This window comes from Plasmodium brasilianum, chromosome 12 (genome assembly GCF_023973825.1).
Source record: "Plasmodium brasilianum strain Bolivian I chromosome 12, whole genome shotgun sequence".
Taxonomy (NCBI): domain Eukaryota; phylum Apicomplexa; class Aconoidasida; order Haemosporida; family Plasmodiidae; genus Plasmodium; species Plasmodium brasilianum.
The window spans coordinates 3,230,020-3,253,205 of record NC_090125.1 but is presented as its reverse complement, the minus strand read 5'-3'; the positions used below and the strand labels follow the sequence as shown (position 1 = coordinate 3,253,205).

The 23,186-nt window shown below is 24.8% G+C and overlaps 7 protein-coding genes across 7 annotated transcripts; 1 reads left to right on the top strand and 6 right to left on the bottom strand.

Moving 5' to 3' along the window:
* Positions 1 to 688: 688 nt before the first annotated feature.
* Positions 689 to 2,671, bottom strand: MKS88_004661 (acid cluster protein 33-like protein; the record flags this gene model as incomplete). Its single annotated transcript, XM_067217856.1, has 1 exon — positions 689 to 2,671. The coding sequence occupies one exon, from the start codon at positions 2,669 to 2,671 to the stop codon at positions 689 to 691; it is 1,983 nt and encodes a 660-aa protein (XP_067072243.1).
* A 4,177-nt stretch (positions 2,672 to 6,848) lies between these two features.
* Positions 6,849 to 8,249, top strand: MKS88_004660 (mitochondrial inner membrane protease ATP23; the record flags this gene model as incomplete). The annotated part of the gene is made up of 1 exon (XM_067217855.1): positions 6,849 to 8,249. One exon carries the CDS (start codon positions 6,849 to 6,851, stop codon positions 8,247 to 8,249), a length of 1,401 nt encoding a protein of 466 aa, XP_067072242.1.
* A 1,051-nt stretch (positions 8,250 to 9,300) lies between these two features.
* MKS88_004659 (vacuolar protein sorting-associated protein 60) lies at positions 9,301 to 10,582 on the bottom strand (the record flags this gene model as incomplete). The annotated part of the gene is made up of 3 exons (XM_067217854.1): positions 9,301 to 9,962; positions 10,308 to 10,351; positions 10,578 to 10,582. 3 exons carry the CDS (start codon positions 10,580 to 10,582, stop codon positions 9,301 to 9,303), a joined length of 711 nt encoding a protein of 236 aa, XP_067072241.1.
* A 1,665-nt stretch (positions 10,583 to 12,247) lies between these two features.
* On the bottom strand, positions 12,248 to 13,260 carry MKS88_004658 (ADP-ribosylation factor; the record flags this gene model as incomplete). The annotated part of the gene is made up of 2 exons (XM_067217853.1): positions 12,248 to 12,385; positions 12,841 to 13,260. The coding sequence occupies 2 exons, from the start codon at positions 13,258 to 13,260 to the stop codon at positions 12,248 to 12,250; spliced, it is 558 nt and encodes a 185-aa protein (XP_067072240.1).
* Positions 13,261 to 14,531: 1,271 nt separating this feature from the next.
* Positions 14,532 to 15,500, bottom strand: MKS88_004657 (replication factor A protein 3; the record flags this gene model as incomplete). Its single annotated transcript, XM_067217852.1, has 5 exons — positions 14,532 to 14,596; positions 14,936 to 14,996; positions 15,106 to 15,182; positions 15,268 to 15,389; positions 15,481 to 15,500. The coding sequence occupies 5 exons, from the start codon at positions 15,498 to 15,500 to the stop codon at positions 14,532 to 14,534; spliced, it is 345 nt and encodes a 114-aa protein (XP_067072239.1).
* A 1,299-nt stretch (positions 15,501 to 16,799) lies between these two features.
* MKS88_004656 (GTP-binding protein YihA2) lies at positions 16,800 to 19,685 on the bottom strand (the record flags this gene model as incomplete). The annotated part of the gene is made up of 1 exon (XM_067217851.1): positions 16,800 to 19,685. The coding sequence occupies one exon, from the start codon at positions 19,683 to 19,685 to the stop codon at positions 16,800 to 16,802; it is 2,886 nt and encodes a 961-aa protein (XP_067072238.1).
* A 1,062-nt stretch (positions 19,686 to 20,747) lies between these two features.
* MKS88_004655 (tRNA import protein tRIP) lies at positions 20,748 to 22,349 on the bottom strand (the record flags this gene model as incomplete). Its single annotated transcript, XM_067217850.1, has 2 exons — positions 20,748 to 21,860; positions 22,221 to 22,349. 2 exons carry the CDS (start codon positions 22,347 to 22,349, stop codon positions 20,748 to 20,750), a joined length of 1,242 nt encoding a protein of 413 aa, XP_067072237.1.
* Positions 22,350 to 23,186: the final 837 nt, after the last annotated feature.

Here is a 23,186-nt window from a genome sequence, read left to right as displayed (position 1 = left end):
TATGCGTACACATGTATTTTTAAAAAAATTCGTGGTATTCTGACGTACACGTATAAAAAAAAAAAAAAATGTATACGAAAAGGCATGCATATCTTGCTTCTTGATATTTATTTAAAAAGGTGCCCAAATGTTTACACATACGCACGTGAAGACATATATATGTACGTACCTATTTAAAGAATTTTTTTAATTTTTTCGAAAATTCTGAAAGTTGAAAGTTCAAAAAAATGCAAGAAAGCAGTAGGCAAAATTTATTAAAAAGTACAAAATTGCAAAATGACAACGTATCAAAAGGAACAAAAAAATGCAATAGGCGCAAAATACCCGAGAAGCACATAGTGCCACAAAAAAAAAAAAAAAAAAAAAAAAAAAAAACAAAAAAAAGGAAGAACATAAAACTTAAAAAGACGATATACGTGTTGTTCCTATTTTGCTCATTCATTACTATTCTGGTCAAACAAATAACAAAAAAAAGAAAAAGAAAAAAAAATATAAAAAAAAAGATAATAAAAAAGGCGATAAAAAAGGCGATAAAAAAGGTGATATAAAAGGTGATATAAAAGTTAATATAAAAAATGCTTAAAAAAATGATAAAAAAAAGATACTAAATGAGATGCTTAAAAAAAAACAAAAAAAAAAAAAAAAACGTTTCTCCGCCATTATAAAAGTACATATTCACAAATGCCAATTAAAAATGACAAAAAATGTCATTTTTATTAACATTAGCATGGTTATATGTAGTGTCATTTTCATTAAAATTTTCTTGATAATTTAACGACTCATTATAATATTGCTCCGAATTTGCTAAGTTTGGATTATTTACACCACATTTTTCGTTACTTGCATATGTACGTTCTTTCCCAATATTACTATATCTATTATCATCTGTATATATTGTATTTCTTTCCTCATAGTAACTATTTCTGTAATTACCATCATTATGATTTATATTAAAAACATTGGGATTATTTGCAAATTCATCATTTGTTAAATTGTGTACATTTGAATAATTATCATCTTGTTCATCATAACGGTATTGTTGGTCATATCCTTTTGTGCTCCTTTTGTTAAATTTGGCATTCCTCTCATCTGTGTGTACATGTACATGGTTATTATATCCACTAGAGGTATTACTACTGCGGATATCACTATTGCGGATATCACTATTGCGAATATCACTATTGCGGGTATCACTATTGCGGATATCACTATTGCGGGTATCACTATTGCGGATATCACTATTGCGGATATCACTATTGCGGGTATCACCACTGTGACTATCACCGTTGTGGCTACCCCCACTGTAGCTATCACCGCTATGATAATTCTGTTTATTATCCTCATAATAATTACCGTAGGAATAATTATTAACATGTTCAGTAGTATTCGTAATTTCGTCGCTTGTCAAAGTATCCTTCCTGCTAAAATTTTCGTAACTGTTATAACTGCCGTGTTTGTAAAAATTAAAATTGCAGTGGTCCTTTTCATACACATTATCAAGTTTATTTTTTTGTATATTTAATATTTCGTTTTTTCCTTGCTCAGATTCTTGCCTTTCCCTAAACGCATATGTACTATTGTTATGACAGCAACTGCTATTGAATTTACTTCCATTAGGGTTACTACAATCACACGGATGATCATTAATACTCTGCTTAACGCTTCTAATTATTTTACAGCTTTCTTGGTTACTCTTCTTATGTTTTCCTTCATTAAGGCTAGGAAAATTTTTGCCAAAAGAAATTTGACCTATATTACCTTCTTCACTTTTTTGTCTGTGGATATAACTCATATTACTAATCTGTTCTTTGACAAATGCAGCGTTACAATTATTTCTAAGATGAACTAAGATATACATATTGACTTCTTCATACCTACTAAGATAAGGAAAAGAACCCCCCGATTTCATAATTGCATGTTTAGCAAATGGATAAGCTTTTTTCATATCTTCATTTAAACTATCTGTATACATATTATTCAGTGTTTGTAAAATGGTTATAGATTTCTCGTTAATGTATAATTTATCAACACTTTCCGATGATAATTGTAAACTTATCCTACCCCCTAAATCTGCTGCAGATATTAAATCAATTTCATTACTCATAAATTCTAAAGAATTTTTTTCTTTTAAATCTATATTTACATAATTGCCATATATATAATCCTCTAATATTATTTTTTTTAATAACACATGTGGTAAAAAGCTATATAACTTTCCATACACATTTCGAAAAGACGCAATGGCAGCAAAATCGTCTGTTCTTCTGTAAGAGTTACATAAAATTAGAGATTCAATTTTCGATGGATATAACTTTGCATATAATTGAATTAAATATCCACCTAAGTCTGACGCAAAAAAATGACCCTTCTTTATATTTAAATATTCTAATATATTACACATATTTTTTATCCAATCTTTTAGATAATTATAACATGGGTACTGAAATGAAATTACTCGAAATCCTAAATTAGCTAGCTCATCTAACTGGTAAAAATAACATCCAGCTGTTCCACATATCCCATGTAAAAATATCACAATATTTTCGTTCCTACTATTAATATCATAGTATGACCATACTAAGTCACTTTTCGGCATTGACAGTTTTTTCAAAGGATGTTTCGAACAAAATTTTTTATATGCCTCGTGCATCGTTAGTTTTTGTGGTTCCATCTTCAGCAATTATTAACCAAAAAATTAGGACATAAAAAAAGGGGGCACACACTTAAGCGAAATAGCACAACTGTGGACTTTCCCAAACGTATGTACATACATGCGCATATATACACATATAAATGTACATACATACGAATATGCGTATATGAATGTGCATTTATTCAAAATGATATCTGCTAATAATCTGGAATAAAGACGATAATTACATCCAAAGCACATACAACTCTATTATTCTTGTACGTTCGTGTACATATAAACATTCTAAGCTCATTACCAAGAAACTCCTAACAAATTTGCTATATTTCTGCAGCTAATGCGAAGGGATGTATAATAAAATAAAACTATATTTATTCTTCAAAAATTGGTGAAAAACACGTCATCAGAACAAGCTGTGCAAACAAATGTCTTTATCTCTCTCTCCCTGCATATATGCATTTATACATATATATATATATAAGTATACGTACGTATGTAAAAACATATATATATATATATACATATATACATGTACTTGTTTAAATTTCTTTATTTAAAATTTTGTAAGAATATCCACATATAACGAATTTCCCTTTGTTCATTATAGCACTAAAAAAAGGAAATTTTCATAATTTTATATATATATATATATACATATACATATATTTATGATTTCCTTTGTACTACTTAAAAACAAAATATTTACAACTATTTTTTATCTGTTGTATTTCAAAAAAAAAAAAAAAAAAAAAAAAGGGATATTATATTACATGATAATCCTTACTAAAAAATAAAAATATTTAAATCGTACATATGTTCGTATTTATCTATTTATCCATTTATATACATATGTATGCACTCCACTCTACGAAGTTTTATTTTTCCTTTTTTTGACGAACTTTTAAAAAGAAATTTCACAATAAAATTTTATATATACAACAAAAAATTGCAAAAATGAATGAATGAATAAATAAATAGATATATAAATAAACGCAGGAAAAAGTTAATTCCAACATACATATGCACGGACTATTTTTCGTTTTAATTTTTTTTTTCATACATACAAAAAAAATTATACAAGTTAATTTCCTTTTATACCTCCATAATTAATATATATGTAGACTTTCCTTTCATTCTTCGTTTGCACTTCAAAACATAATTTCATCAAAAATTTATTATATGTATGTTAATTTATTTTTGTGTTCTTTTATTTCCGAAGTTTTTCGGATATTAAAGTGAAATTTAACGAATTTTTTAGTTTTGTTCTAAGAAGGCCGCCAATTTATAAATATTATGTATTTACGAATTTGTCAGTGGTATATGTACTCACGCATTTATCAGTGTATGAACGAATTTATCGATGTATGCATTTGCGTATATATCTGTATATATATTTGCAACTTTATCAATGTACGCATTCACGTATTTGTTTACGTACATATATACACATATAATAAATAATATTTATTTTCATCAAAATTTTGCAGAAATAATTACATAGATTAAAAACACGAAATATTTTAAAACGTTTTTAATTAAATCAGTAAAAGTTGTTTTGTGTATGCAAATGGAAAAATGTATGAAAATTCAAAATTCTAATAAAAATTATATTCTCACGTTTGTTATCTTTTGTCATATTATCTTTTTTTTAGAGGGAGTGCTACATGTGTATGTGTATGTATATGTATTTGCATATATATATATATATATATATATATATATATATATATATACATACATGCACATATATGTATTATGCGTGTGAACGAATACACATTAAGGAAAAATATTTTAATGTTGACCGGGAAATACGGTTGCTTTTTCTTTTTGCCTCCCCCTCATATGTATTATATGTTATTTTATTGAGTCCTCTTTTTGAACAAATTTGTGCATGTGTTATAATCAATTTTGCAAACTTTTTAGCAGACACAAAAAATTATCTTTAAAAAGATATATTTTTTTGTTTTTATTTACAATATTGATAATATTATTTCAGAATTAAATATGAAAAGACTAACGTTCCTTTTATTATACAAATTTTTTTTTTTCTTTCTTTTTTTTTCTTTTTTAAAAAACAATTTAAAGTATAAGTTTCAAACTGTATATATTATTCCTTATAGAGAACGTATATCTTTTTTTTTTTTTAATATATTATTTATTAAAAAATAAACAATATATTATAACAATCATACATGCACAGTTTTTACGATAATTTTTGATTTCAAAAAGCTCATTTAGTTCAAAAAAAGAGTAATGTCTACTTGTTAAATTTTGGCAAATTTTTTTTTTTAAAATGTTTACTCTATTCCCCCTTCATTTATTATTTCAATTTTACTAAATATGTAAGGAAAAACGCCCCCTGTAACATATGTATATATATATACACGTGTATGTCTTTTTTTTACATTATTTTATTTTACCAGCCGCTTTTAATGAATTCTGGCACATATCTTTTGTAACTTCAAATGATTCTTCTAAAAAAAGCTTACGAATAATTTACTACACATAGGCAGTTTTTGCTTAATATAATTTTAATCAGCTATTTGAAGGAAAAGAAAATATAACAAAATTATAATGTGAAAAATGTCATTATGTTAATTCTCTATTTTTTTAATTATATGTAAGTGTATATATAATATGTATATATATGCAATATATATTATTACAGGAATATAACAATTTTGATGTATGTTGTATTTGCTTTAATTTTGGTATTGTAATCTTTTATTTTTTTTTTTTATTTACTCGTATATGTGAAAAAAACGAAATTGAATCGACAGAAAATTGCGATAAAATGTAGTTTTCTTTCGTATGAAAAATGAAAATATTTATGAAAGAAACAAAACGTGCATTACATTTATAGAGAATGTGTTTTTATTGAGCAATATAACCAAAGCAAATGCAATCAAGATTGTGTAAGTTCTTAGGCTCTTTTGTTAAACGGGTTTCCTTATCATAATTAACACAAAATTGATAGATCCCCCTTCACACTTAAAATAAATTGCACTATCAACTATAAATTTAGTCAAGAAAAAAAAAAAGAAAAAGAAAAAAAAAAGTGTATATAAACTTTTGGTTTTGTTATAATGTTCTATATGAACGTACCATTTTCAAAAAATGTATTTTAATTCCTTTAGATAAACAAATTAATAGAAGTATATTTTAATCACAGAATAACGTAAGAATATTCAAACTACATTTTACTTCTCATAAATGTGCCTAGTTTCTTTTCTTATGTTTTTTTTATATTTTTCCAAATCAACTTTTCTCATTTCTTATGCAAAATATTTTGACGAGCAAGGCAAATAAAATAAAAAATGTAGAGGGTTGTAAAAAATTGTAGAAGGTAAGAATCCATCATTGTTATTGCATTATGAACTGTTATAGTTACACAGGTTTTTATAACGACTGTTGTTGTTCTTATGAAGCGTAACAAAACCAAAAAAATGAAATGTTCTTAGAACATATTACATATACATATATATATGAGGGTTCTGTCCACTCTTTCACAATGTACTGCCTGCATATACACAGGATGCACTTCAAAATAGGTGAGAGTTCTCTAATAAATGATAGAATCCCTCTGTACGTATTTGTAAATTTAATTCAGTTGAAAAGAAAAAACAAAATTACATAAGACATATAAGAAAATTTTTATAGTATTATTACCTGTTACAATATGCAACTGAAAAAAAAAAAAAAAAAAAAAAAACAAGGAAAAAGTAGCTTGGTTTTAGAATAAAATAAAATAATATTTTTCTGTTTTTTTTTTTTTTTTTTTTCCTTATCCTTAATTTTCTTATTTTTATTGCTTAGAAAACATTTTTTCGCATATACATCGTTTGCAATGTTTAATGTAATTTCCTACATTTACAGTTCTTTTGTGAATTCGTTTTATTGTTACTACTTTATTTTTTTTTACTAACAATTCCATATTTGTTTAATCTATTTTTGGGAGTCACGTGTAATGGTAACGTTTTTTCTTTTTTTTCGACGTATTCCTATTTTTTTATTTTGCTTTACTATTCCTACATTTTAGGGAACAAACATACGGCACAATTAATTTATTTTTAAGATTAAAAATGGGGAATTCAAGTAAAGTTAAAATTATTAGCATGTTAAAAAAAAAAAAAAATTAATTTCTACTTTTTTTTTTTTTTTTTTTTGTTTGTTTCCCCTTTTCTAAAAATAAATAACGATGGACGAACTGCGCAAAAAATTAGAAAATTTAAAGGAAAACTTTAAAAATATTGATAAACAAATTAAACAACTAAACTTAAAAAAAAATGTAGAGGAAATTTTAATGAAAAATAAAAAGGAAAAGGAGAATTATAACGATATATTATTCTTAATACAGTACTCACTTAAATATAAAAATGTATGCAAGTGGCCTAATTATAACAACTTGTTTGTGATAAATTATAATATAAATGATAACTTTAAATCTATTGTTCAAAAATATGGAACAAATTTTCAACAGCATAAAAGTTTTACACCTATTCAAAAAGAAGATAACATCCTAATGCATAACAATGAAAAAAAAGGAAGTATAAACGCAGATATAAATGATACAACAAAAAATGCTCCACATAGTAGAGAAAATATAATAAATGACAACATAAGCAAAGATATGTCGAATGATTATAACAAATTAAATACTACTACGAACAACGGCAGTAATAATGAAACAGTAATTACATATATATCTGAACAAAATAAGACAAAAAATTCAGAAAGCATAAATACATACCAAAAAAAAAAAGAGAAAAAAATTAATACCCAATATAATGATGATATAAGTTCATATGATAAATTAAAATTACAAATTTTTATGTATTTTGTCTTAAACAATTATAGAGTTAAAATATTAATCGACTCTTTATCGGCACTGAATCGTCCGATCAATATTATATATATAAATTGTCCAAATAATAAAGAGCAAAAGAAAAAAACATTTATTGATAAAATTGCCAACATATTTTCAACACATCATGAAGTTAATGATGTTTTTATTAATAATAAAAATAATTTTTCAAAAGATGGTAGAAAAAATTGTTCTTGTTCAGAATTACCTTCAACTAGGTACAATAACCCTAGTTTAACACAAACAAAACAAAAAAAAAAAAAATCAAATTATGCAGGTGGTTATAACCCCATAAGTAATACTATATGGCTGTGTGCAAATAATATTACCAATTTTTATAAGTTAAAATATATATTGACCCATGAGCTTATACATGCATTTGATTTTGCTAGAGCAAATATAGACACGTATAATTGCTATCATATTGCTTGTTCAGAAATAAGAGCTTACAATATGAGCAATCAATGTAGCTATTTTAACAGCAAGTACTTTTCAGCTGATCACGATGTTTTCAGTTATTTAAAAAGTCCTACAATTAGCGATACTCCAAAAAATAAATGTATATATAACAATGTTCATTCCTCATTATACCAATACAAACCATGCGCAAATGATACTTATAAATATATAAATCATGTTTTCGAAAAGTGCACACGGGACTACTGGCCCTTTATGTGTGCACCTGAACAAGATAGCAAATATAAACCATCCAAAATTTTTAAAAGAGATAACTAAGCGTGGATACGCATATATACATACATACGTATGTTCATATTATGCATATACACATTAAGAGACCTTGTTAAACATTTCGTTTCTTTATTTTTTTAAATATATATAATAAGCGCATTATCCAATTTTACTCACAACCGTATAAGTGTTATTACGTATTTCATTTTATATACCTAATATTATGCATTTCACTTTGTATTATTTTATTATATTTTGTTTTTTTGTAAATGTGAATATATGACACTATTAAGATTATAACTCAAACAGAAAATGTGCAAAAGGAAAAAGGAAAAGGAACAAGGGAAAAGAGGAAATTTTTTTTCGCAAATTTGTTAATTTCTTTCAATAATATTACCTTAATGCAGATCAAACCCAAACATTATGGGGAAGATATATACGCATAAGTATATAAACATATGCACATATATATATATATATATATTCGTATGCGCTTCCTAACATTATATCCACGTATGCAAATATATTCAACTTTTTCATAAATGTTCAAACGAATTAGTAAAATAAATTAAACAAAAACGATTAGCATACAATATGTATTTAAGTATTAAATTAACGCAGTTAATTACAAAAAAAAAAAAAAAAAGGGACAAAAAAAGCATTTTTCGCATTGATTGAAGTGGGAATAAGAATACATGTGTAACATAAAAAAATTTGTTAAAATATATAAGCGTTTTAAAAATTCATGTAAATACAGAAATTAACAAATAAATAAATATATATATATGTCGAAGTGATGCAAACACCTTGTTTAAAAGTGCGTAAAAACTCTACCCATACACATATCATTCGAGGAAAAAGGAACACGAGATAGTAATTATATAAACAAATTTGGTGAAAAACAAAAGAAAAAAAAACAATAATTTAAAATAGTATATATAAATTACAAGTTTCGTGATAAAGAAAGTTTCTACTATGAATCCTTCTTTTTTGTTTTTTATATCTTTTCCATTTACGCTATCTAATTATATTGAATTTGTGTAGCAAAGTTTATCTTTTTTTTTTTTTTTTTTTTTTTTTTATACATATCATTCGTCTAACTTTCTTTCTGCGTGAAATAATTTTCACCTTGCTTTGCTTTATTTTTAACGGTTTCGTTATACCCTTCACCGGTAGGTGTCACTTGTATAGATGCTTTTTCTTTTTCTTCTTCCTTATGTTCCTCTTCTTCATTTTCATTGTCTATGTAGCTTGTTATATTATCGTTTATATTTTCATCTAGTATACTGTCTTCTATTAATGACAGCTCTGCATCGATTTCATTTTCATCTAATTCCATAGGTATTTCATAAGAGGAAGATAATATCGCTCCAATTTCTTTTGTATCTTCAATATAGTCATAAAGGTCATCTTGCAATTTTTCTATCTTGCTAATATTTACTTTTTTTATATTTTTTTTCAGTACTTTGCTAGTATTTTGTAGAGCTTTACATGTCTCAATGGACATTTGTACATTATCATTTGCAAACTTTATTTGATCTATGTTAAACTGAATTCCAAGTGTACTTTCTTTATTATTTTCATATGTTTTTTTCCTATTAATTATAATCACAGCTTTATTTCGTAAAGTGTTAATTGCGTGTTGATTAATAGGCTTTTTCTTTTTCTCCTCCTCAATTTTTTGTTTTATTATATTCAATTCTTTGTTATATTTTTCTATGTTGCCGTCAATGCTTTTTACACTTTTTTCTAAATCGCCTAAAGAAAGATAATGAATTTAAAAAATATGAACACCAAACATAGCCTTGCATACAGATGCCAAGAAATACAAAAGCGTATATATGTTAGGCATGATACATACATTACTTACGCTTACATACGATAATATATGCTTGCATAACTCAGTTAAACACACATAGACACAAATGTTCTTGAAGGAGTACACAAAAATTTTTGCATGCAAATATTTCATGTAAGCGGTGTTTAAGTAACACAAAAAAGGATGATAAAGGAAAAAATAAGAAAAGAAAATGACGAACATCATAACATTTACAGCAGGAACACTTTTTACATATAAATTTTTTCATATTCACAAAATAGTACCATACGCTTCGTCCAATGTCTTATCTTTTTTTGATTTAAAAAATCTGAAAAAAAAATATAAATATAGATGAAGGATGATATAACGTTTAAAATAATTGATACCTACATAAAAATATATATATATATATATATATATATATATATCAAAACAATATATTTTACATTTAATTTTAACACATCAAAGCTTTTTGAAATTTATTTTATAATTATGATAAATTCGTTATATTTAATTCATTTTTTTTTTTTCCCTTTTTTTCTTCTAAATATTACTTCATGATCTCTATTTTGTAAATTATAACGTGTTTCACAAATTATCCTTTATAAAACAGTTTAATGAATTTTTTACATAAACATCAATAAGAAAAAAAAAGTAAATGTTTTTTGCGGCTTTACAATTTCGTATTATTTTATATACAATTATTTCAGATATTTATGCAAATGCATATTAATTCAAAATACACTTTTGCAAGCTCTATTATCCTTATTAATAATAAATACATATACGTTTACATTTATGTATAAATATATATATATACATATATATATGCATATGCGTATTGTGGGTTTTTTCCTTCTTGAAGATCTATTTTTTTTTTTTTTTTTTGTTGATTATTATTATTTTTTTCTTTCGTTCTGCTATTAACTAAAAAACCACATATTTATTTATATTTTTTCATATTTTTTTCATATTTAAATTTTGATCCTAACTATAGTTATATAAAAATCTCCAACTTCTGAAGAAAACAAGCATAAAAATATACATTATCTACGTATAAATATACACTTATATATGAATATATGTTTATATATATATACACACGTAGCATATTTTAAACAAGGGAAAATCCCTTTTTTCACATAACCCCAAGAAATTTGTATTAAGCTGTTATTTTAAAGGAACTTAAAATTACTCTTTTTCTGGTAAAAGAATATGCTATAATTTTTTCAATTTTAAAAGAATTAATTATATTTAAGAATTATTCAGATAATTTTTTCATGATATAATGGTATAAAATATTGAAAAGCTATATTTTTAATAAGCTAATTGTTTTTTGCGCTTTTTTTTTTTTTTTTTTTTTGTTTTTTTTGTCATCCAACTAAGGATACAACTAGTACAGTTCTCAGAATAAACCTTTAAAATTAATTAGCAAATAATCTTAATGGACTATAATAGAAAATAGAAAATATTAAGAATCCTAAAGAAAAAAAAAAAAAGGAAAAGATGGTTACAGCTATCAAAGGAGTCTTAGTTAAATGTGATGAACCAACAATGCAAATTATTGTACTTTTGAATAAAGGCAAAAATTTTTTAATAGAAAAAATTAGTGATACTGTTTGTTTATGTAAAGAAAATGTATACGATTTTTTGGATAAAGAGGTAATAAGACAATTAGAATTTTCCGAAAGACATGATATAGAGGATTAATTTTTTTTTTTTTTTTTTAATGTAAAAAAAATATAACAATTTAAAACGCTCAAAAACGGATATTTCCGCAAAAAAACTTAGCACATTTTACAATATTTTAAAAAGCTGAAAAAAGTATAATTTTGCAAAAAATAAAGTACTTGTACTTTTTGTGATATATATCACTTAAAAATCCATTTGTTTTTTTAGTTTATGTTTTACTGTGTTTACAATGTATATATATACATAACAGTTACATACATATGCATACATATATACACTATATAAACTAATGTATATGTAAATGTATATACCTAAATTTTACTAATACTATACTTTAATTTTTTACGTGTTCATGTAATATCTTATATTGTTTGTAATTAATTTAGAAAAAAAAAATATAAACAATTAACATTAAAACTATATTATAACACAAAAGAAAAAAAAAAAATCAAAAAATATAGTAAATAAATAAATAAGTAAAAACGTAAAAAGGTAAAAAATCAAAAAAGTAAAAAATTAAAAAAATACTAAATCAGTAATTATTATTAATCCTACAAGTTATGTCATCAATTAACCACATAAAAGATTTTAATAAACCTTTTCCAGAAAAAGCACTGCACTCATTTATATACCAGTGCCTGTCAATATTCATTTCATTTAACTTCAAAATCTATGAAGCAAAAAATTAATATTTATTTATTTATCGCAAATATGTATCTACATTCATAATATTGCACAAAACTAAAGTAGCAAGTGCATCAATGAAGTAATGTGTGTGTTAATCGCATGATATAAAGTGCGTACAGTTGCTAGTATTAATATTGCAATGGAATCAAGTTCGAATGAGTAAAAATTAAAGCACAATTTGATTTATATACATATAAATTTACGTACATATGAATATACGTACATATGAATATACGTACATATGAATATACGTATATATAAATATACGTACATATAAATATACGTACATATAAATATATATACATACATATATAGATACATATAGGTATATACAAATATGTATATACACATACATACATATTCATGTAGGTACAATTCATACGTGGAGCGCAAAATGCCCAACCTACAACGTAAAAATATAGTTAAACTTTTACGTACCTCCACAATTTTGCCGATATTTAGGGAATTCTTAATATCCACTTTGTTTGATAAAATAAGTAAGGAACATCCGTATAATCTCTCCTCTTTTAAAATTTGTTTTAACTCATATGAACATAATTGTATTCTAAATAAATCACTACTATCAATAACATAAATAATTCCGTCAACGTTTTCATAATAATTTTTCCAGAAATGTCGGATACTTTTCTGTCCCCCTATATCCCAAATATTAATAAAATGATTATCAAAATATAAAGTCTCAATAGTAAAACCAAACGTCGGACTAACTTTATATATATCCTCTCCTAATAATCTTTTAACTATGGTAGTTTTACCAGCATTATCTAACCCTAAGATTATTATTCTTATATTTCTTTGCTTTTCTTTTATTTTTTTCAGAATTTTCAGTAGCACCATTTTGGATTTTTTTTTAATGTAAACCTATTCTACATATGTTTATGTACGAATTTATTATGCATAATACATGGAGCCATGAGTTCGTAAGTATTTCTTAGCATTTGTATGAATTTTTATGCATACTTATGTGCTCGCACAGAGATACATTTATATATATATATATATAAACACACATGTATAGGCTTATTTTAGACGCTAAAGTTGAAGAAAATAGTACCACTATTACACTTGTTTGTCTCTCTAATTTTTTTTTTTTTATTTTAAATCTTATATGCTAGTTGAAATTAAGCAAAAATGGAGTACAACAAGCGTTGAAATGTCATAATTTTTCTTTTTTAAACGTTTTTTTAAAAAAAAAAAAAAAAAAAAAATTTAATTTAAATTATAAGCAATCTTTAACCTCTTTCTCTTTTGAATTCAAAATGAAAATTCCTACAAAATAATTACGAACATTTATAAAAGATATACAATACCAAAAAATTAAAAATGAAACAAATTTAGTTAATTACGTTTCTGTACGCACACATATATTGCTTTTTTACAGTTAATACTTAAAAAAAATAATGTAATGAAAAATATTTTTCATTGTAGAAATTAGAGAAATTTTCAAAAAAATACATTACACTAATAAATACATTACACTAATAAATACATTACACTAATAAATACATTACACTAATAAATATATTACGCATATATGTAAATATACGTACATGTAAATATACGTACATGTAAATATACGTACATGTAAATATACGTGCATGTAAATATACATACATGTAAATATACATATATGTAAACATATATATATAAATATATATTTAACATATTCCAATTTTTTAAGCATTAACTAATTACTAATATACATCTTTTGTAGTTTAATGTACAAATTAAAATCAAATTGTAATTTAATTTATGGTACAAAATATTTATGCATTAAATAAATGAAATGAAATAATAAAAAATAAAATATGATTGAGAATAAATATTTAATAAGTGAAATAAACTGCAATGTAGGAAAATTGAAAGTTATGTAAAAAAAAAAAAAAAAAAAAATTGAAAAAAAAGAAAAAAGAAAAAAGAAAGGAAGAGAATAAAAAAGATATTGTACGAAATATAAATATTATCAAAAAAAAAAAATAAATAGATGTTCTCGCAATAAAATTATAAAAAAGGCCTCTCATTCATAATCATTCTATGTAGTTTTCCTACATATATATGTACATAATGTGCACGTGTCATGGGAATCTAAACCTCTTTCAATAAAACCATTAAAAGATTTCCACAAATTCTTCAAGGAAAGTTAAATTTACTAGATTATTCATTTCGTTTAAATCTGTAAAAATGAAACAAAATAAAGAAAATCAAATAAAAGCAAAGCAAAGCAAAGCAAAACAAAATTTTTAAATTAACAAATAGTATTTTTTTATATATGAATAAATGGAGGAAAAAATCTATATAACATATCTATGAAATTTCTGTAATTATGTAAGGACTGCAATTTTATGTCTTTTTCATGTTTTTCCATTGTAATTTGTTAATACGTTACATATATATATAGACCACCATGTACAAATGTATATAAATGTACATTTGCGTATGTGTACGAATGATGTTAAAAGTGTAGTGTATAAATGTTTTTTTTTTTTTTTTTTTTGTATCATATTTTACTAACTTAACGAATTGCCTCCATTTTGTACGTATACTATGTCACTTAAGGTCTCATCCTCATTCACCTAAAGAATGGGCAAAGGGTATATTTGCATATAAATAAATGCACATAATTTTAATTTCGTATTAATTTAAACAAAAAAGAAATGTATAAAATAAGCTCTTTTCTTGAACCTTTCCTAAAACTTCAACATAATGCTCGAACGAATCAGCCATTTGATCATCGTTTAAAAAACACTTCACTTCTTCATCTACAGAATATTGTAGAATAATGAGAAAGACATATAGTATTATACCACTACAAGTATATATATATATGTATACATTTGAAATTACAAGTTTTAGTATTACTGTCACAAGTTAGTAGAGTTAACTCATTTCCATCCTTTTTCAAAACTTTGCCAATTATTCGGACATTTTTATTATAAAATTTGCTCAAGTATTTTTTGTTAACTCTCCTACCAGTTTATAAAAAATTATTATAATTTTATATGTATAATAGCATATGCTAAGGGTATGGCAGTTCTTGTGATTATTCTTTCCACTTACGGTGCTACGAACTGATCCATTTGCCAACGAAAATGTAGAGCTACGTGATGTGTACTTATCTATGTATATATCTATATATATATATATAAATACAGATAGGTATAAATATATATATCCTAATACACTATTCTGTTCTCCGTTGTGCTTATGTAGGGATGATTACGACGTACGTCCTTCAGTGTAGCAGCGTTCGTGAATATATATTAAAAAAAAAAAAAAAGCGAAAGCTAATTTCAGATAAATTTAAATGTATTTCCAGTTGTACAATTTTTATTTTTGACGTCAAAAAATATTTAAGTCATAAAAAAAATATTTACATTAAAATATGCAAAATTTTAAATAAATTGAGAAGGGAAGTAATAAATGCGCAATTGACAATGTTTTGCAACATAAAAAAAGAAAAAAAAACATGCAAAAAATTATTTATGATAAAATTATGTATTGCCTTTATATCTTATTTCAATGTGTATCGAATGAGCCATTCGTATTACTATTTTTATTGTTATTACTAATAGTTACTATTATTATTATTTTTTTTTTTTTTTTTTCTCAAATGCTTACTATTTTTTAATCCATAATATAACAAAATATTTAATTTAACGAGATAATTAATATAACAAAATAACAGTCATGTTTTAAAAAGACGAATTTATAAAAAAAACGAAAAAAATATAGTTAAATTAATTCGTACTTACTAAAATGTGGGGGATGTTAATTTATCAGTTTATCTTGTGATGTATTTATATGTATAAATATATATATATATAATATATAAATATATATATGTATATTAATTATGCACATTTACATACATACTACACCAAATCAGTGATGCTCGATAAAAGATTAAAATAAAATTTTTTAGCATTTTAATGGAAGAAAACGGGAAAAAGCTCGTGCACGTTAAGTACATAATGCACATACCATATCTCTTTAAATTTAAATTCATTATTTTATAAAATACAAATACTGATGTAAAAATAATAATAGCTGGGCTTACATAATAGAAAATGTTTCTTCAACATAAAAATGGTTACTCTAATATAACCAAGCTTACTTAAACTTACTTAAGCTTACGTAAGCCTCCTTTTTTTTTAGCGCACTGTAAAAAAGAAGGGAAGTAACGTGAAGCCATATGCTTATTTTTGTTGAAGCATTTTCAATTTTTGGTATGTTTTACGTGATGAAATAATAAATCGCAATTAAAATTGATTAAAAATAAGAAATATATTAAACATAAACACAATGTAAAAAGGGATGGAAAAAAAAATTATACACACACGTGCCAAACTAGCGTATTATGCACTTAAAATATAACCTCACTTTTCAACATCGCGATATTTAAAAAAGGCTTCTCTATCAAATATCTTTTGCTCATCAGATAGGGTAAAATTTCTTGAAATTTTTTTAATTTTTTTGTGATTAGGCGGTTTTGTTATCATACCTAAGTTTTTCTTTTGCGCTGATAATTTATTTTTCTCCTTTTTATATTTGCTTTCTTGTTTTTGCACATAACGTATCATAACATCTTCTTTTTTAACAGAACTAATAATTTCTGGACAAGTATTTTTACGGTTTACTTTTTTTAGCCATTTATTATACTTTGAGCTAATATAGTTCCAACTATTTTTTTTTTTATCGAGAAAAGTGGAATTTTTATTACTTAATTTGAAATAATCCGTAGCCAAATCTATAGGAGTATTTACTATTTCTTTTGCCCTCTTTTTACCAAACAATTTTAATTTTTTTGTGCCTTTTATAATTTTCTTTCTAGTTTTTAAACCTATATAATTTTTCTTTATATAAATATTTTCTTCCTCCTCTCTCGACGATCTCTGTCCTTCTAAAATCATTTCCTTAGAGAAACTATTACGTATGGTCGTACCTTTGTGTAATATATTACCGCTTTTAATTTGTGAAGAAGAATTATTTTTCGTATTGGACATATGCTGTTGCGTGTTCTTCACCCCCCTTTCAGAAATATTAAAAATGTTCTGGACATCACACAAATTTTCTAACATTTTACTTCTATAAATTTTGTATGCTTCTGATTTATTTTTTTCGTACACGTGATGCGTACTTTTATCCTTTAAATTAAATGTATAACTACTTAAGGAATCATTATCCATTAAAAATTCTTTTTTATTTCTTTTTAAACCGTTTACAAAATCTTCAGACGAATATGTATCCTCTTCCTCTAGTAAAACATCTTCTTTAATTTTAGAATAGTCCATACATTTAAAATCATTTCCTAGTTTTTTATTATTTTTTTCAAACAAACTTTCCATTTTTACATTTTCCGAATATATATATTCGGAATGATTACTCTTAATTTTATAGCACAAAAGTAAGCTGTTGTGTAATATTTCATTTTCTATTTCACCATTATCTGTGCCATTCATAGAAAAAATATTAAAATGTTCATCTATTTCTTTTTTATGCGATCCGTCAATAGTCCTACTAGCATTTTCCTTAACTACTAGATCCTCACTACATTTTCGTAAATAATTTTCATGACTTAATTGATTAACAAAATCTTGATCATTCCTAATTTCTAAACTGTGCATGTTTTTATGTACGTCACTATATGTAACATGCTCATTTTTAACAGCTAAGATGTCTTCCCATTTTTTATTATTTGTATCATCTGGTAAAGACAAATCAATGCTATTATGTTCATTGTTTTTGCTATAATTATCAATATCACAATTTATCGTGTTGTCACTTTTAATACATGTGTTCTTATTACCATATTCAATTAATTGCCCCTTTTTCTTATATTTCCTCTGTTTGTAGTCCACATTAGCATCACTTGCCTTATAACTTTGCTTACATATCATACTTTGTTCTCCTGTGTTTCCCAACTGATGATTTGTTACTACTACGTCTGTCTGTTTAGCATCGCATTTATCCTGTTTATCATAGTTTTCAATAATATCATCAATAATTTGTAAATCTTGTTTGTTAAACTCTTTTAAGCAATTTTCTATGAACCTCTGTTTAAGGGATTTTATTAAATAATTCGCATGGAAATGCATATATTTATTAAAAGTTGCATCTAAGGTAATCTTATCACACACTTTCCATCTATTTAACGCTTCAAAGATCGTATCATCACTTATAAGGATATCTTTAGAGGTACTATTTTCTGAATTATTTTTGTTCCTTTTTTTTTTTCTTTCGCTTAAGATGTCTGATGCAGTAAAAGTGCTAAAGGAACTCTCCTTTTCGCCTTCATTTTTGTTTGTTCCTACCTGAACCCCTTTAACGTTTTTCAGTTTCTTCAATTTCTTCTGCTCAATTAAATCATTTATCTTCATTATAATATTATTCTTAACAATGGTTTTGTTTAATTGATATTTCGCTATTTCACTTCTTAACTCGTTCAAATTTTGTCTTTTTATTGAACTTAATGGAATAATAGGTTTTTCTAAATTTTTAAAACAAAATATTTCTTCATTTATAATTTGAATTTTTATGGCTAAATCCTTTGTATTTAGTAAGTCACATTTACTTAAAATTATTTGATATTTTATATTATACCTATCAAAAAAATGTAACAATTCCTTGTCACTTGTTTTTAGACCAACTCGGCAATCAATAAGAACAAAAACCTTTTTTAAATTTTTCCTATTTTTTAAATAAAACAAGGTAAATTCATTCCACTGGAGCCTTAATTCTTCCTTACTATGAGCAAACCCATATCCTGGCAAATCAACCAAACAAAGTAAACAAGGTTTCGCTATTTTATAAAAATGAATTTGTTTCGTGCATCCAGGCAATTTGCTAACTTTTGCCTTATTTGTTCTTCCACATAATTCATTAATTAATGTAGATTTACCGCAATTTGATCTACCTATAAATGCAATTTCTGGATATTTTGGTAGTGGCAACTCACTTACTTGAATAGCTACCTTATATAAAATCATTCTAGGTTTTAACTGATCCAAAAATATTGGTGCAAACTTTGGACGTTTTTCGTTCATATATTTTTTTTGTAACTTATTTAATGGCTTTCCTAACATTTTTTTTCTTAACTGTTCATATATTTTTAGATCTAATTTCATTCCTTTTTCCTTCTGTCTTCTACTTATTGCGCTAGTCATTTCTTCATTAACTATATTGACATTTGTTTTTATTTTGTCCACCTTCAATTTGTTATTTAAGCTAGAATACTTTCGAAAAAAGTAACCTACACAGTGCATTTTTTTTTTGTTATTTTTTTCAAAACTTAACATATTATTAACAAGTTATATTTTTTTAGAACTTTCGTACTTAGCGGGGCATCCATTTTTTTCATGTATACTTTTTATATAAATATATTGTTTAAAAAAAAAAAAAGTAAAAAAGTTTTCTTCTTCCACTTTACTCAAAAGAATGTATAATAACAGCATTAATCTTTATATTTTTCCATAAGCATAATTATATGTACTAATGTACGTATATATGCACGCATGTATGTATATATATATATATATATATATATACAAATATTTATTTATTTATATAGATATATATGTAAACAAAAAAAAGAATAAAACAGATATAATATTTTTATCTTTTTTCTGACTACTGTGTAGAAAGATTTGAATTGTTCAGGGATTCTCTGTACCTCACCGCATAAATGAAATGCCAAAACTTAACGTGAATTTTACGAGTTCGTTTTGACTCCCTTATTTTTTACGAGCTCTGTAGTTTGTGTTTTCCTCTGATGATTCTGTTCATTTTAACTCTAAAAAATTTTAGCTACCAGGAAATTCGATTGATATATATACTTTCATATATGATACGTTTATGATGCGGTATATTCCTTTTAATTTTAATTTTTTTATTTTTACATTTTACACATAACATTTTACATATAACATTTTATATATAACTTTTTATATAAAACATTTTATATGTAACATTTAACATTTTACTTTTTAGATTTTACATTTATCACTTATTTTATGTTATTTGCGCATTATAAAAAAAAATCAATGAAAACAGGTGTACAATTCCAAAAAAAAAAAAAAATAAAATTTGAAAAATAGAGAAAAAACATTTTTCCCTATAAAAACAAACAAAAAGATATAAGCTTATGTGCAACTATTTTTTCCCTTCTCTTCAATAGGGTTTTGTTGGAGAAGCTATTTAAAAATTCATTCTATTTTTGCTTCTTTTCCTTTTCGAGTAAATTCATCATTTATCTCGTATTAAGTTTTTTTACATATATGTATACATATATGCGTATATATGTATAAAAATGCAATTTAACAAGAATGTTAAGAAATCGTTCCCTGCTGTAGAACACACATAATTTCCCCCTGAGATGACATCCACTTGGCATCCTTATAATAAGCTATTCCATTTTTTAAAGTTAGGTGAGGTTGTATATGAAAAAATGGGTTTTTCTCTTTATCAGAGCTTAACGATTTATCAGGTAAACTGTTCATATCCATATTTTCACAAATAATCCTTTCTCCAATTTTTGCTCCTGATGGAGGAGTAAGTAATTCTACTTTTTCATCAAAGGAACCACATAATACCATACCATAACTCTTTCTTCCTCTTAACGATTTTTCCTTTAAATTTGCTAAAACTAAAACATATTTATTCATTAACTCTTCTGCATTTTTTTTATTTCTTAATCCACTGCAAATATCTCTTGGTTTATCTTCTCCAACATTTACTTTTAGGCAATAAAGTGTATCCGCATCAGGGTGAATTTCTACCTCTTCAACATATCCTACAAGAATGTTTAATCTTGATATATCATCTAAACTTTTCGTGTCTTGTGCATTTTTTTTCTGTACATTTTTATTTTGCACGTTGGTATTTTTCGCACTATTACTTTGCACGTTATCATTTTTCTTTTTATTTTTTTCATTTTCACTTTTTGCACCCTTTTCAGCTTTCTGCTGTATCATATATGTGTTATTCCTTCTTTCATTTGTGTTCACTGCGGTTTTATTATTTAACATGGTTTCTAAGCTATCCTTAACATCTAATTTTTTTAATGTTGTAAAATTTCCTGTTAAGGTTTCTTGAATATGTAAAAACCATCTAAAAATATGAGAGAAATCAACTCTTTCTTTAGCTGTCATTTCACTTAGCAATTTATGAATAGAACAAAAATAGAATATATCCACTATTGATGAATGTTTGTTGGAAACAATAAAAGATTTCTCACATAACAATTCATTCAAGTGTTTCAAATCTTGCTGTTTTAGATTATACTTATCGCTAGCTAAATGGAAAATGAATTCCTCATTTTCACTAACTTTATCTTCATCTTCATTAAACAGTTCATTAAAACAATCATACATATCAATTATCGCATAGAGGGAACAAAAAAGTTCCTTATAAATTTTATTCTTATGCTCAAAGGAAATTTTCTATAAAAAAAAAAAAAAAAGGGGGATATACCTATCCAGTTACAAAAAGCACGTATTATTGGGAGAAAGGAGAGATTTAAAATGGGATAACTCAAAAAAATAAGTACACATATAAATATACATATATATGTATATATGACTATATTCAGTTTTAACAACACTCAAACTTTTTTCTATCCATTTAAGCATGTACGTATAACTAAGTAGTATACATTTATACATATACATGTACACACACATTCATAACTCCTAGTATTTCCTTCAAAGTTAATAACAGTTCTCTATATTGTAAACCAATGGACTTCTTAATATGCTACTGAATTATGTACATACACGTATATAAGAATAAAAATATGTTACCTTTTTGTATTGTATTTCAGGGAAAGTTATTTTGCCTTCATTTTTTGCTACGACCACCTTTATAAAATCAAGGACTAACTTTAATATATCTGATTTTACGTTGTCTTTAACTAGAGTTAAAATACACATCTTTTTCTGAAAAATTTTTATTCTACTCCAAATTTATATTAAAAATGGGGTTCTTATATGAGAATATATAGAACTAATAAAATTTATTCCTTTATTTTGATATATGTTATATTTATTTTTTCTTCTTTTTCCTCTTCCTTTTTTTTGAGCCTATACTTTTTTTTCGCTTAAGTTCTTTTTAGTTCTACAATGCTACCATGTAAGGATACACGTACAAATGTACATATTACTGAGATGAACAAATAATTTTTCTTTTCTATTTTTCTCTTTTATCATATAAAATTTGGATTACACGTATTCCCTATTTTTATTTTTATTGTTTTTATGTTTATCATTTTTATTTTTATTTTTTTCGCTTCTATTATTTTTACTTCTTTCTTTTTTGCTTCTATTATTTTTATTGTTATTCTATTTTTTTTTTTTTACGCATCTTAGTACAAGCTAAAAATGTATCCCTGTCGAAATTGGAATTTCCTTTTAAGCCTTTTTCTTTAATTTATAGCTACCTTTTACGTTATGTAACAGTGTTTATATGTATTTTTTTTTTTTTTTTTTAAATAAAAAGCGGTGAAAGTACAATGGAAAAACTAAACAAGAGGAGTATAAATGAAAATTTGTATACCTTTTACTTAATATTTTTTCATTTTAATTCACCACATAACTTATATGCACCTTATATCTTTAAATTTTTGAAATAGTTAAAATTATTTTATATATTTTAATAAAAGGGATGGGGGACATCGAACATACAATGAATCTCATACATTCATTGTATATAGAAGAGTTATATAATTCAAACTATTTCAATATATTTTATTTTACTTTTTTTATTTTGTT